General features: G+C 49.1%; 3 protein-coding genes across 3 annotated transcripts in view; all 3 read left to right on the top strand.

Annotated features, from left to right (window-relative positions):
- LOC123182434 (SNF1-related protein kinase regulatory subunit beta-1) overlaps positions 1 to 1,232 on the top strand; it is a 3,795-nt gene extending 2,563 nt beyond the window's left edge. The window contains exons 2-4 of the mRNA XM_044594996.1: positions 59 to 243; positions 336 to 498; positions 620 to 1,232. Coding sequence (XP_044450931.1) covers positions 59 to 243; positions 336 to 498; positions 620 to 949 — 678 coding nt within the window. The 3' untranslated portion in view covers positions 950 to 1,232. The remainder of the gene's footprint in view (positions 1 to 58; positions 244 to 335; positions 499 to 619) is intronic.
- A 3,456-nt stretch (positions 1,233 to 4,688) lies between these two features.
- LOC123182436 (calmodulin-2) lies at positions 4,689 to 6,847 on the top strand. Its single transcript, XM_044594998.1, has 2 exons — positions 4,689 to 4,921; positions 6,157 to 6,847. Exons 1-2 carry the CDS (start codon positions 4,846 to 4,848, stop codon positions 6,528 to 6,530), a joined length of 450 nt encoding a protein of 149 aa, XP_044450933.1. The 5' UTR covers positions 4,689 to 4,845; the 3' UTR covers positions 6,531 to 6,847.
- Positions 6,848 to 7,279: 432 nt separating this feature from the next.
- LOC123182435 (probable calcium-binding protein CML9) lies at positions 7,280 to 8,118 on the top strand. The gene has a single exon (XM_044594997.1). It carries the CDS (start codon positions 7,458 to 7,460, stop codon positions 7,908 to 7,910), a length of 453 nt encoding a protein of 150 aa, XP_044450932.1. The 5' UTR covers positions 7,280 to 7,457; the 3' UTR covers positions 7,911 to 8,118.
- The last annotated feature ends 4,932 nt before the right edge of the window (positions 8,119 to 13,050 follow it).

Genomic DNA, 13,050 nt, shown 5'->3' with positions numbered 1-13,050 from the left:
ACATGTATGAACATTATTAATGGTCCTGCTTTCACTGACGGTTAACTGCACCTGACAGGTTCCAGTAGCTCCGCTGCAGATACCAAATGAATTTTCACCTGTTTTCAACCATTCATGGATGAATGGCTCGGATGAATCCACCAACAATAACCCCCCGGAGATTGAAATTCCAACTTTGATTACATGGAGTCAAGGAGGAAACGAGGTGTTTGTGGAAGGATCATGGGATAACTGGACATCAAGGTTTACCCTTTACCTGATCTGTTATTCGAATGTTTTATCCAATTCTGAAAACGACATGCTAAAATACCAAATATCCATACGAGTACTTTCAGGAAGGTGTTAGAGAGGTCAGGGAAAGATCACGCTGTGTTGTTAGTTCTGCCATCTGGAATATATCATTACAGGATGATTGTTGATGGGGTGCCGAGATATGTGTCCGAACTACCTCATGTGACTGATGAAAGAGGGCAGGTGGCCAACCTCCTTGATGTCCATGTGAGTAAGGATTATATCTGTCTGTCTATTTCAGCATTTTGCTCCGGCCTTCTCTAAATTGATATTCCAGAATGTAGGCTCTTGATTTTATCTGAAAGCATCTCTTCTCTGTTTTGATTAGGAGTATATCCCAGATAGTCTTGACAGCGTGGCGGAGTTTGACGCGCCCCCGTCGCCTGAACACAGCTACAACATGGAGTTCCCAACCGACGAGGAGCTTACCAAGCAGGATCCGCCCGCTCTTCCACCTCAGCTTCTCATGACTGCCCTTGGCGGTACCGATCACTCGGACGAGCTCGCTCCGAAGGCGAAGCCGCAGCATGTCGTCCTCAACCATCTGTTCATCGAGAAAGGGTGGGGGGCGCAGTCTCTGCTCGCCCTCGGACTCACTCACCGGTTCCAGTCTAAGTACGTGAACTTCGTGCTGTACAAACCGCTGGTGAGGAGGTGACCGATGCCGCTGGTGGAAGATGGAACAAGTAACGGTGGCTGATTAGGACTGATGGGAGTGAATAAGAGAGCGTAGTTTGACAATGTACATAAGGGGGGTTCCGGAACCATCTGTTTCTCTTTTCTTCTTTCTGTGTTTCTTGAGTGAACTGTTCTTGTGGCGTGGGGTTTGAACCGTCTGAACTCCGGCGAAATGAAGCAAGAGGGAGTGTTGTGAAAATGTATGGTCTTGTTTTGTGATCTGTCATGTCAGATATTAATCCAGTCGTCATGTTTGTGCTGGATATGTTGTCTGCATTTTGTTTCTTGTCTTAAAACTTTTGAGTGAACTGGTAGGTGTGAGCAGTTCTGTAGGATGGACAAAGTTGAGAGGCCAATGTGTTCTTGGGAGGCGTAGGTAACTAAGACACTGGAAGAAAAGAATTCCATCCGAACGCAAGTGATGTGGATGTTGGTACAAAAAGAGACCGCCAGGGTAGACTGATAGCGTCTCGCGATCACAAAGCTTAGCCGCATTTGTCAAAAGGCTCAACAGCGACAGGGACGGTTGGAGCTTTAATCCCGTTGAAGATCTTCTGTAACCTAGACAAAGAGGTAAACCTACCCAGCATTCTTCTACTTGTGACCATGGGAATGGGAATGATTCTTTTTCTTTTCTGAATGAACTAGGACAGGGAGAATTTGAAGTTCGAAAAAAAGTATTTCCTTTTTTTGAGCCGAAATAAAGACATTTCTTAGAGAGAGACAAAATGGGAAAAGGTGAGAACCGATGATACTTTGCTGCTCTAACAAGAAACAGACTGCTTTTTTTTTTTTTTGAGAATCACAAGAAACAGACTGCTTTTTCTTTTTTGAGAATCACAAGAAACAGACTGCTTTGGACGATTCTCCCAGCAATGGAAAGGGAAATGTTTTAAATCACCCGGCTGATCTTTCGCGTCGCATAAACCGCCTCCTCCGTTGGCCACGCTTCCCATGGGACCACCCACGTACCTATCCTCTCCACCACTCCAATCTTATCTTGTCGCCCTTTCTTCTTCTCAGCAGACCGAAGGCTCATTTTTCCTTCTCTTTTCTCTCATATCACAGCACCGCCGCACGGTTGCTGCCATGCACAAGGCCGCACCGCCAAGCACCACCGCTGCTGACGCGATGCGGCTGGCGGCCATGTTGAGACACAGCACATCGACGTTGTGATGAAACACTCTCGACGCAGCATCCGTCGATGTTTGCCGACGGCGGGCGGAGCTGCTGCTGCTATAAGGGGCGTCGCTGCGCCGTGATGGTTGTCGTTCGACGACAAGCCGTTGCTGCGAGGCGGGCGATGGTGCGCATGGTGTGGGCGGCGACGCGAGATCCCGCAGGGCTGCGTGGTAGCAGCCACCGGAGCTGTAGACGACGACGGTGTCGCGAGGCGGTCGCCACTCGGCGCACATGCTGCATCGGGGAGGCTGAGGAGAGGAGTTGCGCAACATCGGGCCGCCGGCGCTCTGCTGTGCTTCAAGCAAGTGGCGGGATGCTGCAGTTGGGGGCCGCCGGATTTTCTATGAAGCATCGCTGGGGACCGCCGGTGCTGTAGTTCAACATCGCCAGGAGCGCCGTAGTTGCAATGAAGCATCATCCGGCCGCCGGTGTTGTGATGCAACATCGCCGGAGAGCGCCGGAGTTGCAATGAAACATCGTCCGGCCGACGGTGTTGTGATGCAACATCGCCGGGGAGCGCCGGAGTTGCAATGAAGCATCGCCGATAGCCGCCGGAGTTGCAATGACGCGCTGCGGGGCCCGTTGAAGCTCACTTGGGTTGCAATGAAGCGTTGTCGGCAATCACAGCGCCGCCGGGCGCCGACGGTGCTGCCGTGGAGCTGCTGCCATGGATGATGCAAGCGGCCGCCGGCAACCCCGCTCGCCGGAGTTGTGACGACGTCTGTTATGGAGCGGTTTTTTGTCTACGCTGCAAAAGATGCTGCGGGTGAAGACAAGCATGATGCGATGTGTGGGTTCAAACTGACGAGCTTGATTAAGCATATCGAACGGCAGATAAGGCGGATGATAACTGCAAGTTATCATCCGGTCTATGGGTAGCAGCCGCCCAATGGAAAACATTCCGTTCCAACTTCCATTGCCCCCACTATTTTAGAGGCCAGATTTTTTTTTCTTTATGGTATTTAGAGGCCAGTTAATCCTCCCTCTTATCTCAGCTCTCTGCGACGGTTTCGAAATAAGCCCACGGGCCTTTTCGTCGCGGGACGCGAAAAATGCCCATAAGCATGCTTGCTGGGCTCGGACGGACATAACGAAATGCAAGAACAAGGCCCTCGCCAGCAAACGCATCGCTAACACCTGGAAGAAGAAAAAAACGCATCGCTTTCGGCTCGAAACACCGCATTGATTGCCACGTCACGAAGAAAAAGATAACGACGACGACGTGTTTTGACGTCAGTCTTGACCTGAACTTCTTGGCCGGCTCCTGTGCGCCATGGACTGATGTCTGATCTGACGGTGACGGAGCAGTGACCTGGTCCGGCTTGCTACTTGCTAGCTCCATCGCCTTGACTCGTCTCCCTCCTCGCAAGGTTTGAGATAAATACCAGTCACATCGTCCCATTTAGTACGGCGACTTTGTTGTGACTTTTTTTTTTTGCGGGATGACTTTGTTGTGACTTTGAAGAGGAAAAACAACGGACCGCAATGAGTTGATTTATGTCAGTCTCCCCGCAAGAGAAAAAGAAGAAAGGGGACAGGAGAATTGTGAAGAATGAAAAAAGAGAGCAAATTCTAGACAGCAGGAAACTCGCATCTAACGAGTCACAAAATTTCAAACTGATACTCCTTGAATAGACAAAATACTACCAAAAAAGTGCATCGCAAGCCCTAGTGCATCAGATACTTTCCCTATATCAATGAAACATGTAATCTTGCTAGTTGTTCGGTTAAGGAACTCCATTACGTGCAACTAGACCCTGGCATGGATAGCCCGGCCCGGACAGCCTGGCCCGAAAGCTGACACCGGGCCGGGCTTGGGCTTAGCTTTTTCGCCCGAAGCCCGGCTCGAAAGCACGAAAAAGCCCGGACATGGCATAAATAACTACTTTATTAGAAATATAAGTATATTATATCATTTAAATATCCTAAAAATAATCATTTTAATTTTAAAAGTGCACTGTTCATGTGTTTCGGGCTCGGGAATGGGATTGGGAGTTTGAGGTTGGGCTTTGTAAAGCCTGACCCGGACTAGGCCCCGCCCGGAGGATGCCCAGGTTTACATGCAACATGGTATCCTTCTGTGTGCTTTTTCCCTTTGTAGCACACTCGCCCTTCTTTTTTCCTTGGCTCTCTACATCCTTTAGGATGCTCTATACACCATAACACTTTTTTTATCATTGTTGAGGTGCTAAATAATAGGGACAACCTTTCATGACCATCATGTATCAACTCTCACCATGGCGGCCGCTGCACTCAGCTCTCATTACTAAGTCTTTTTCTTCTTCTTGCGAATACTCATTGCTAAGTCTTTATTATACATCGATATACTCAAACAAAAGATACCTCAGAACTCAATGGAGCCTAAAGTATATAGAATCCTAATTCCACACAAGAATAAACATGGAAACCATCGTTGCGCAATCGAGTATGAATGGAACCATAGATTGCCAAGGATCCAAGGAAGGAAAAAAGGGAAAAGGAAGGGAAAAAGAAAAGGAAAGGGGAACCGGATACAAAACCGGCGGTTCCAGCAAACCTTCCCCCTCGTTAATCGCCACCGGTCTATAAAACCCAGCCCACGGACAGGGCACCATCGCCAACGCCAACCACCGCGCCCCGTTTATTATTCCCCTTCCCGCAGCCGCCCCCCGTGTCCCGCGCGCACCTTCTCGAAGCCTCCTCCCTCCCTCCCCCATGGCGGACCAGCTCACCGACGAGCAGATCGCCGAGTTCAAGGAGGCCTTCAGCCTCTTCGACAAGGATGGCGACGGTAACCCCCCCTCTCCCCTGTCTCTCTCTCGCGGCCGGCCGGATCGGGCTCGATCCGGCCGAATTGGGTTTTGTCTCGGAGCGCTCTAGATCCAGTCGGTGATGCCTGGGTTGCGTCGTCTCTTTAGGCCTTTGGTGTTGTTCCAGCGCCTGCGCGGGATGGATTGCTCGGGCCTGTTGTTTGTTCCGCGGCGGGCTGCAGGCGGATTGCTCTGTTAAGGTGGATTTCCGACTTGTAGGATTTCGGGGTGCTCCTGTGGGAGGAACAATTCGGGGGCAGCAGCTACTGGTTGCATTTAGGAGCTAGGGTTTAGAGCTGTAGAGTGTTTCGGAACTTCTAATGAGAGAGATTGAGAATCAGGTTGTTGTCATACACTGCTGTAAAGTGATCAGGTCAATTAGCTTCTGTTTTGTACTAGTGGACTAGATGGAGAATTGGAGGTGTTGATCTGGCTGTGATGTACTAGTAGATGATGTCAAGGATTTTAGTGAGACTTTTTGGTGACAGTACCAGCATGATCTAGCTTCTGATGATAGCCTAGAAGTGGGAGATCTAGTCTTAACTGTGTAGTCTAAGACCAGCACTTGATTTGTAGATTCCTCTTTTCTAGTGTCATAGTCGCTCATTTCTGCATCATTTAATAGTTATTTCCTTGCTTGGTACATTAAAGGACTATGTTTCAGCACGTCTTTAGATGCAAGTTGGTCTGGTCTGTGATCTGTGTCATATCTAATTGTGTACATGATGACTTATAGAATTGTAGGTTGACTTTTGATTTCATATGTTAAATGGACAGCAAGAAGTACCTTTTTTTTACTTGGTAGGATACAATCCAATTGATGCTAAACCTAAGCACTGCTTTCTTAAGGCTTCTGCCTGGCGGTCCATCATTTCTTCAGCTGTTCATAAATTGATTTCCAGAATTCAGTATGTTGAAATGAACGTCAGTGACACTTTAGGAAAGCGTCTTTAAAGCCATGTTTGTTTACGATTCCCAGCTGTTCCAACTTGCAGCTCCTTATAGTAACAATATATAGGCGCGTGTAAGTGCCCAACATGCTGATTGGAGGTATTATGACATATCATGTGTTCTTAGGACAATAGAACCAACTCAGTCCCACATTGGGTATTTTATATGCGGCGAACAGACCAATCTTAAATCCCAAGTAAACTTGCTCTTATTTTATTTCGTAGCGCTAGATAACGAATGCTTATCGATGTTGAATTTCCTGCAGGTTGCATCACCACCAAGGAGCTCGGAACCGTGATGCGGTCCCTTGGGCAGAACCCCACGGAGGCGGAGCTGCAGGACATGATCAACGAGGTTGACGCGGACGGCAACGGCACCATCGACTTCCCCGAGTTCCTGAACCTGATGGCGAGGAAGATGAAGGACACGGACTCGGAGGAGGAGCTCAAGGAGGCGTTCCGCGTGTTTGACAAGGACCAGAACGGCTTCATCTCGGCGGCGGAGCTGCGCCACGTGATGACCAACCTCGGGGAGAAGCTGACGGACGAGGAGGTGGACGAGATGATCCGGGAGGCGGACGTGGACGGCGACGGCCAGATCAACTACGAGGAGTTCGTCAAGGTCATGATGGCCAAGTGAGGTGGCGAGGACAGGGGTCCCTCCCACGAAATAAGCTTGAAATTTGCTCTCAAGTGGATTGGAATGGAATGCCAGACAGACTCGCAAAGTTGTATTTTGTGCTATGCGCCTGTTTTTTTAAGTACTGTTGCCTGTTGGGTAGTTGGTCGGGTTATCTTGTAGCGGTGTAGTCGTGGGGAGCAGCATCGGAATTACCTGGTTTCTTTTGGTTGTGGCACTTATCTTGCCTGTTAGGCTTCGTCTTATCATGGAATTTAGGGGCTTTGTGCAAATCTTGGTTTCGCCCTGCATTTTAAATGTCTGCTTGGTTTGTGTTAGCCGGAAGTACATTGTATGGATTTCATTTGGCATGCTTGGTTTCTGCGAACTTTGTACAACTTCGGTGGTAGTGATCTCTGAACTGCGCTGGAGCAAATTCGCCTTGGTACAGTTGTTGGACGACGAAACACAACTCAAGTCGACAGCGAATCCAACAGCTGCATTGTATTTGCAACTTGTACCACATCTTATGATTGATCGAAACCAAATGTGGTGGATGGCACGTCGCTATGCTATGATGATCAATTGTTGGGCACATGGTTGGCGCCAGCTCGTTGAACTATTATTCTTTTTCCCTTTTCAACCTGTCAGTTGTTTACATCAAAGCATAAGCCGTTGATTTTTTTATCATAATATAAATATCTTTACCATAAAGATGCTAAAATCGGCAGAGTTCAAAGCGATTTGCTTCGGAGAATAACGAGAGAGGGAAAGTTGTCATTGCTTATGATCTCTCTTAATTTTTGACCTGTCAAAAGAAAAGAAAAGCGACCTTCGCTAGGTTGCTTCATCGTGACGAACAGCCCGGACAGCAATTAGGCCAATCAATCAGTCCATTTCTTTCCCCTATCCCTTCAGCAGTTCAGCTCTCTCTGGTCTCTCCCCGCCATGGCGGCCAAGCTGACCCAGGCGCAGGCGGACGAGTGCAAGGAGGTGTTCGACCTGTTCGACGGCGACGAGGACGGCCGCATCGCCGCCGGCGAGCTGGTCACGGCGCTGCGCTCGCTGGGCCAGAACGTGGACGAGGCCGAGGCGCGGGGCTTCCTCGAGGACGCGGGCGCGGGCGGCGCCGGCGCCGTCGACCTCCCCACGTTCCTGGCCGTGGCGGCGCGCAAGGCCAACGCCGGCGTGTCGGCCAAGGGCCTGGCCCAGTGCCTGGACGCGTTCGACGACGACGGGAGCGGGGTCATCCCCGCGGAGCAGCTGCGGCAGGTGATGCTCACCCACGGCGACCGGCTCACGGAGGAGGAGGCCGACGAGCTGCTCCGCAAGGCCGACCCCCGCGGCGAGGGCCGCGTCCAGTGCAAGGAGCTCGTCAAGGTGCTCATGAACAACAAGTGATCCACGAGCTTCGCTGATCCATCGATCGATCCGCCGATCTGGGGACTGGTGGACTGTTGTCGGGTGAGGACATGGTGCCATGTTTCTTGATTTCCTGATGTACTCCTGCTGGTTTGCTGTAATATTGGATGAGAGATGCGAATGCTCTGGCTGCAATATGTATACTGCCTTTATTTCGTTGTGTGTATGCATACACAAATTGCTTTAACGACGATTTTGCACATGTATCAAAAGACATTGCCAGCGCAAATCCAGTGCGCTGCTTCCTTGGTTTGGTTAGTGAAATCGGTAGGATTTGAAAATGGATATTTTTCGCACCCCGCCGTTTCAACTTACTTAGGATGTTTTTTTACGGATTTACTTTGTGTATTACTCGAATGCACGGATACTTCAGTCGACCAGCGAATCCGTATCCGATACTGATACTCCTCCGATACGCCCCCGATACGTGTCCCTGGAGTATCTGAGAATAAATGATTTAAAACAATTACGATACTCGAAGGATACTTTGTTAATACGTCTTGGATACTTTTCCAGCCCAGGTAAGAGCCCACTCAGCCCATTTAAGAGGCAACCAACTACCCTGGTGCCGTGATGCCCTCTATCCTTTCCCTCACAACGTCTTTCCCCCTTCCCGTGCTCACACCAGGCGGCGCCTGTGTCGCCAGCGGCTGCTCACCCAGGTCCCTGGGACAGCGGCGGCGGCTAGCCGTCAACAAGCTCCTCCTCCTCCTCATCAACGTCCCCTCTCACGCAGCAGCCATGTATTTACACTTCTCTTCTCCATTTCTCCTGCCCAGCCAGGCTCATCTCCTCTTCTTTCTTCTCTGATCTCTGAGGATTTCTTATTTTCATCTTCTCCAGGTTGCTTTGGGTAGCTACAACGTATCCGTATTGGCCCGATACTGATACCCGTATCCGTATCGGTGCATTCAAGGTGTATTACTATCGTTGTAAGTTAGACTACATAAATTTTAAAACAAACTATAGAAAAAAATTATCAACATCTATAATACCAAATCAACACTATTAGATTCATCATTCAATACATTTTCACATTATATATATGTTTATTACTGTATCACACATAGAGAAAGAGGTAATACAGGCATACATGATGGGTGAATGGATGGATGCAGCATATAGTTAACAAGAGGGAAGAAGTATCTTCCATGGCGAACTTCACTTCATTTTTTGTGGAAATTATGAACTTCATTTGGCAGTCCTTCGCTGGAGGGGGTACCTCATATTGAGGCTAGACTAGCAGTGGTGAATCGTCGGCTTCTTCATCGGCCGGTGAATGCGCAGGGTATGTGTTGGAGCTACTTGGTCCCCTCCCATTTACTCCAGAAGGGATGGTGGGGTTTGAAGTGGACACTAAAAATAGCAGTTGCATCAAGAAACCCCTCACTCTTTTGATGTGTGGACGACGCTGACGATCCGGGTTGACACACATGAGCCCGATCTCCAACACACTTTTGAGTTCCCCGTCAAATTGGCCTCTCAACCCTTTGTCATCTGCACCGAGAATTGTATTGTTCGCTTGACATTTTAGGACCTTCTCGATAAGGTTGTTCTTGCCATTAGCCTGTGTGGTTGGTTTTTCACCACAGACAATTTTGAGCAACATCACGCCTAAGCCGTACACATCAGACTGCCCACATGTCTTTCCGGTCTCAAAACATGCTGGGTCGTTGTATGATCGAGTCCCGGCTATATTCATCGTCGTGCGTGAGGTTTGGGTATGGTTGACTTGTGTCACAAGCCCAAAGTTAGACAGTTTGGCATTGAAGTTTGTGTCTAACATATTACAATACCTGGCTGATATCTATATGCACGATGGACTTGGGATATTCGATGTGGAGGTATGCAAAGACCGGAGGCAATTCCAATTAGAAGGTTGCGCTTGAAACACAAAACACATAGTCTCTGCTAGATAAGACACCCCTTGAAGTCGAGCTATATTTACTAGGAGATTCACTCGGAGATAAGACACCACTTGGCGTGTGTAAGGGCATTTTTATCCCTTAGTTGGTTTTGGTGATTGATGACAATGCTTTTGCGGACTAATCATGTGCATCGAATATTTCAGATATATTGACTAGGCACAAGATGATTTGGTTCCCCTCGAAGGCTATAGAAGACGGCGTTTCTCTTTGTTTCTTTTTGGTGGTATTGAGTCGTAGGGAAGCCGTACTATTAAGAGGGGGTCCGCGTTGGAAAGGTTGGGTGGATTCATCACGTACACATCTTCCTTTGCACCTCCTTTCCTCTAGCCTTTGGAGCATCCTTTGTTTTCTTTGTCTATGCAAACATTGCTCTTGCTTGCCGAACTAGGGCGTGCGGTAGTACTGCTCCTTAGAGCGGTAGTACCGCAGGACCTCGCGGTAGTACCGCCCGCTGGTGCGGTAGTACCGCAAGGACCCACGGTAGTACCGCTTCTAGTAAGCGGTAGTACCGCGGTCTCTGACTTAGTTCCGCAAGTACACGACAGTAAGGGGCGGATGTAATTTTTTACATCCGCGCCTCGCGCGGTAGTACCGCTGCTGGCTTACGGTACTACCGCGTCGGGTTTTTGCATCGACTCCAACTCTGCGGAAGTAGCCACGGATGTAATTTTTATATCCGTGCCTTCCCATCCCTGGACAGCCCCTGCCTTGCGGTAGTACCGCAAGGGGGAGCGGTAGTACCGCGCCAGCAGTACTACCGCCCTCTGCTTTAGTGCATTTTTGGTTGTTCTGGTCTCTGCTGCGTGGGCGGTAGTACCACGGGGCCCTGCGGTAGTACCGCGTGCCCCTGCGGTAGTACCGCGCCTCAGGTGCGGTAGTACCGCGCTGCGCAGGCTGAGTTGGTGGATAACGGTTGGATTTGTTCTTCCACTATATAAGGGGTGTCTTCCTCCTCTAGTTGACTACCTCTTCCACCTCCAAGCTCCATTGTAGCTCCACGCTCCATTTTCGCCTGATCTCCTTCCCTAGCCAATCAAACTTGTTGATTCTCTAGGGATTGGTTGAGGAGGTCCCGATCTACACTTCCACCAAGAGAAATTTGAATCCCCCCACTAATCCCTTGTGGATCTTGTTACTCTTGGGTGTTTGAGCACCCTAGACGGTTGAGGTCACCGCGGAGCCATAGTTCATTGTGGTGAAGCTTCGTGGTATCGTTGGGAGCCTCCAATTAAGTTGTGGAGATTGCCCCAACCTTGTTTGTAAAGGTTCGGTCGCCGCCTCTAAGGGCACCAATAGTGGAATCACGACATCTCGCATTGTGTGAGGGCGTGAGGATAATACGGTGGCCCTAGTGGCTTCTTGGGGAGCATTGTGCCTCCATACCGCTCCAACGGAGACGTACTTCCTCTCAAAGGGAAGGAACTTCGGTAACACATCCTCGTCTTCACCGGCTCCACTCTTGGTTATCTCGTGCCTTTACTTGTGCAAGCTTATTTGTGCTTTATCTCTTGCTTGCATGTGTGCTTATTGTTGTTGCATCATATAGGTTGCTCACCTAGTTGCATATCTAGACAACCTACTTTGATGCAAAGTTTAAATTGGTAAACAAAAGCTAAAAATTGTTAGGTGCCTATTCACCCTCCCTCTAGTCAACTATATCGATCCTTTCAATTGGTATCAGAGCCTCGTCTCTTGATTAAGGACTTTACCGTCCGAAGAGTATGGTTGGCGTTGTAGACGGTGTGGAGGAGCACTCCGGTGTGAATCCGGTCTCATCTACGGGAGATGGGGGAACCACGGTCTCTCGTGAGGAATTCAATGTGGCGTTGGACACATTGAAAACCTCCATGAAGACCGAGGTCGAAAGCATGTTTAATAAATTCTTAGAAGGGCTTAAACTTTTCACCGCACCGTTGAAAGTGGGTGATCCCGCTAACAAGGTGACGGATGCTACCTCCGACAAGGGGGAAGCTACTAGCGAGAAAGCTCCTTCTTCTAGTGGTAAAAATGGCACCGACATCTTTGCCCATGTGGAACCTCCACTTGTCTATGGTGGACCGCTTCCTTCCACTCATTTGAATCATGCCGGACCGGCCCCTAAGATTGAGAAGAATGTAGAATTTGATTCTTGGGTCTATCGTTTTAAGTGTCATTTAAATCATGTGAACACTAACCTTTGGAGAATCATTGAAGAAGGTTTCTATCCGCATGACCGAAGGAACCTCACTCCTAGAGAAGCAGTGGATGATCAATTCAATGAGAATGCTCTCTTCATCATCCAAGAAGCAATCCCACCCGAAGATCTTCCTCATCTCCGGCCCTACACCGTGGCCAAAGATGCTTGGCACCAAGTGGTTTCCCTCTATCGGGGAAGTGCAAGCATTCAACGCTCCAACTATGAAGTGGTGCAAGATGAAGCCGATGAGTTTGCAATGAAAGAAGATGAAGAACCTCGTGAGCTTTATCGAAGAGTAACTAAACTCGCGGTCTCTCTCCGAGATCATGGAAGTAAGGACACGGATGACAATTGGATCAAGCGCAAATTCCTCAAGGCAATGATGCCCTACCACAAAGCCATGTCCTCCGTCATTCGTCAAAGGCCGGACTTCCACACCTTGTCCTGAAGTGAAGTGTTGGATGAGTTTGTTTCTATGAGCATCTTGGACAAGACCGCCGACAATGCGGTTCTTCGCTCTCAAAGAGTAAAGAAGCCCAACCTTGCTCTAAAGGCCAAGGTTAGTATGGAGGAAGAGGATGAAGAGGAAGAAGAGGAGAGCAACCTCGAAGATACGAAGTATACCTATCATGAACACATGGTGCTTGCTTCAAGGCAATTTTCGAGCAAGAAGAACTCAAGGCCCAACTTCAACAAGAACAATTCAAGTGGCGCAAAGGGCAAGCAACGAGTGAGGACTTGCTTCAATTGTGGCAATGTGAGCCACTTTGTTGCGGAGTGCCCTTATGAGAAGAGGGAAGACAATGGTGGAAAGCTCATCCGAAAGGACAAGGCCAAGTCATTCCCCAACAAGAGCAACTTCACCAAGAAGACTTCTCCCAAGGCATTGGTGGTACAAGAAGGGTACAATGAGGATGATGACGATGAGGAAGATGGTGAGTCGGTTGCCATGGCCTCCGTTGCCATTGCGACGACTCCACGGGTGTCTCTCTTTGACTCACCCAATGAGAACATC

The sequence above is a fragment of the Triticum aestivum genome, chromosome 1D (genome assembly GCF_018294505.1).
Source record: "Triticum aestivum cultivar Chinese Spring chromosome 1D, IWGSC CS RefSeq v2.1, whole genome shotgun sequence".
Classification (NCBI taxonomy): Eukaryota; Viridiplantae; Streptophyta; class Magnoliopsida; order Poales; family Poaceae; genus Triticum; species Triticum aestivum.
The sequence above is the reverse complement of the archived record's forward strand: the minus strand, read 5'-3'. Positions and strand labels throughout refer to the sequence as shown.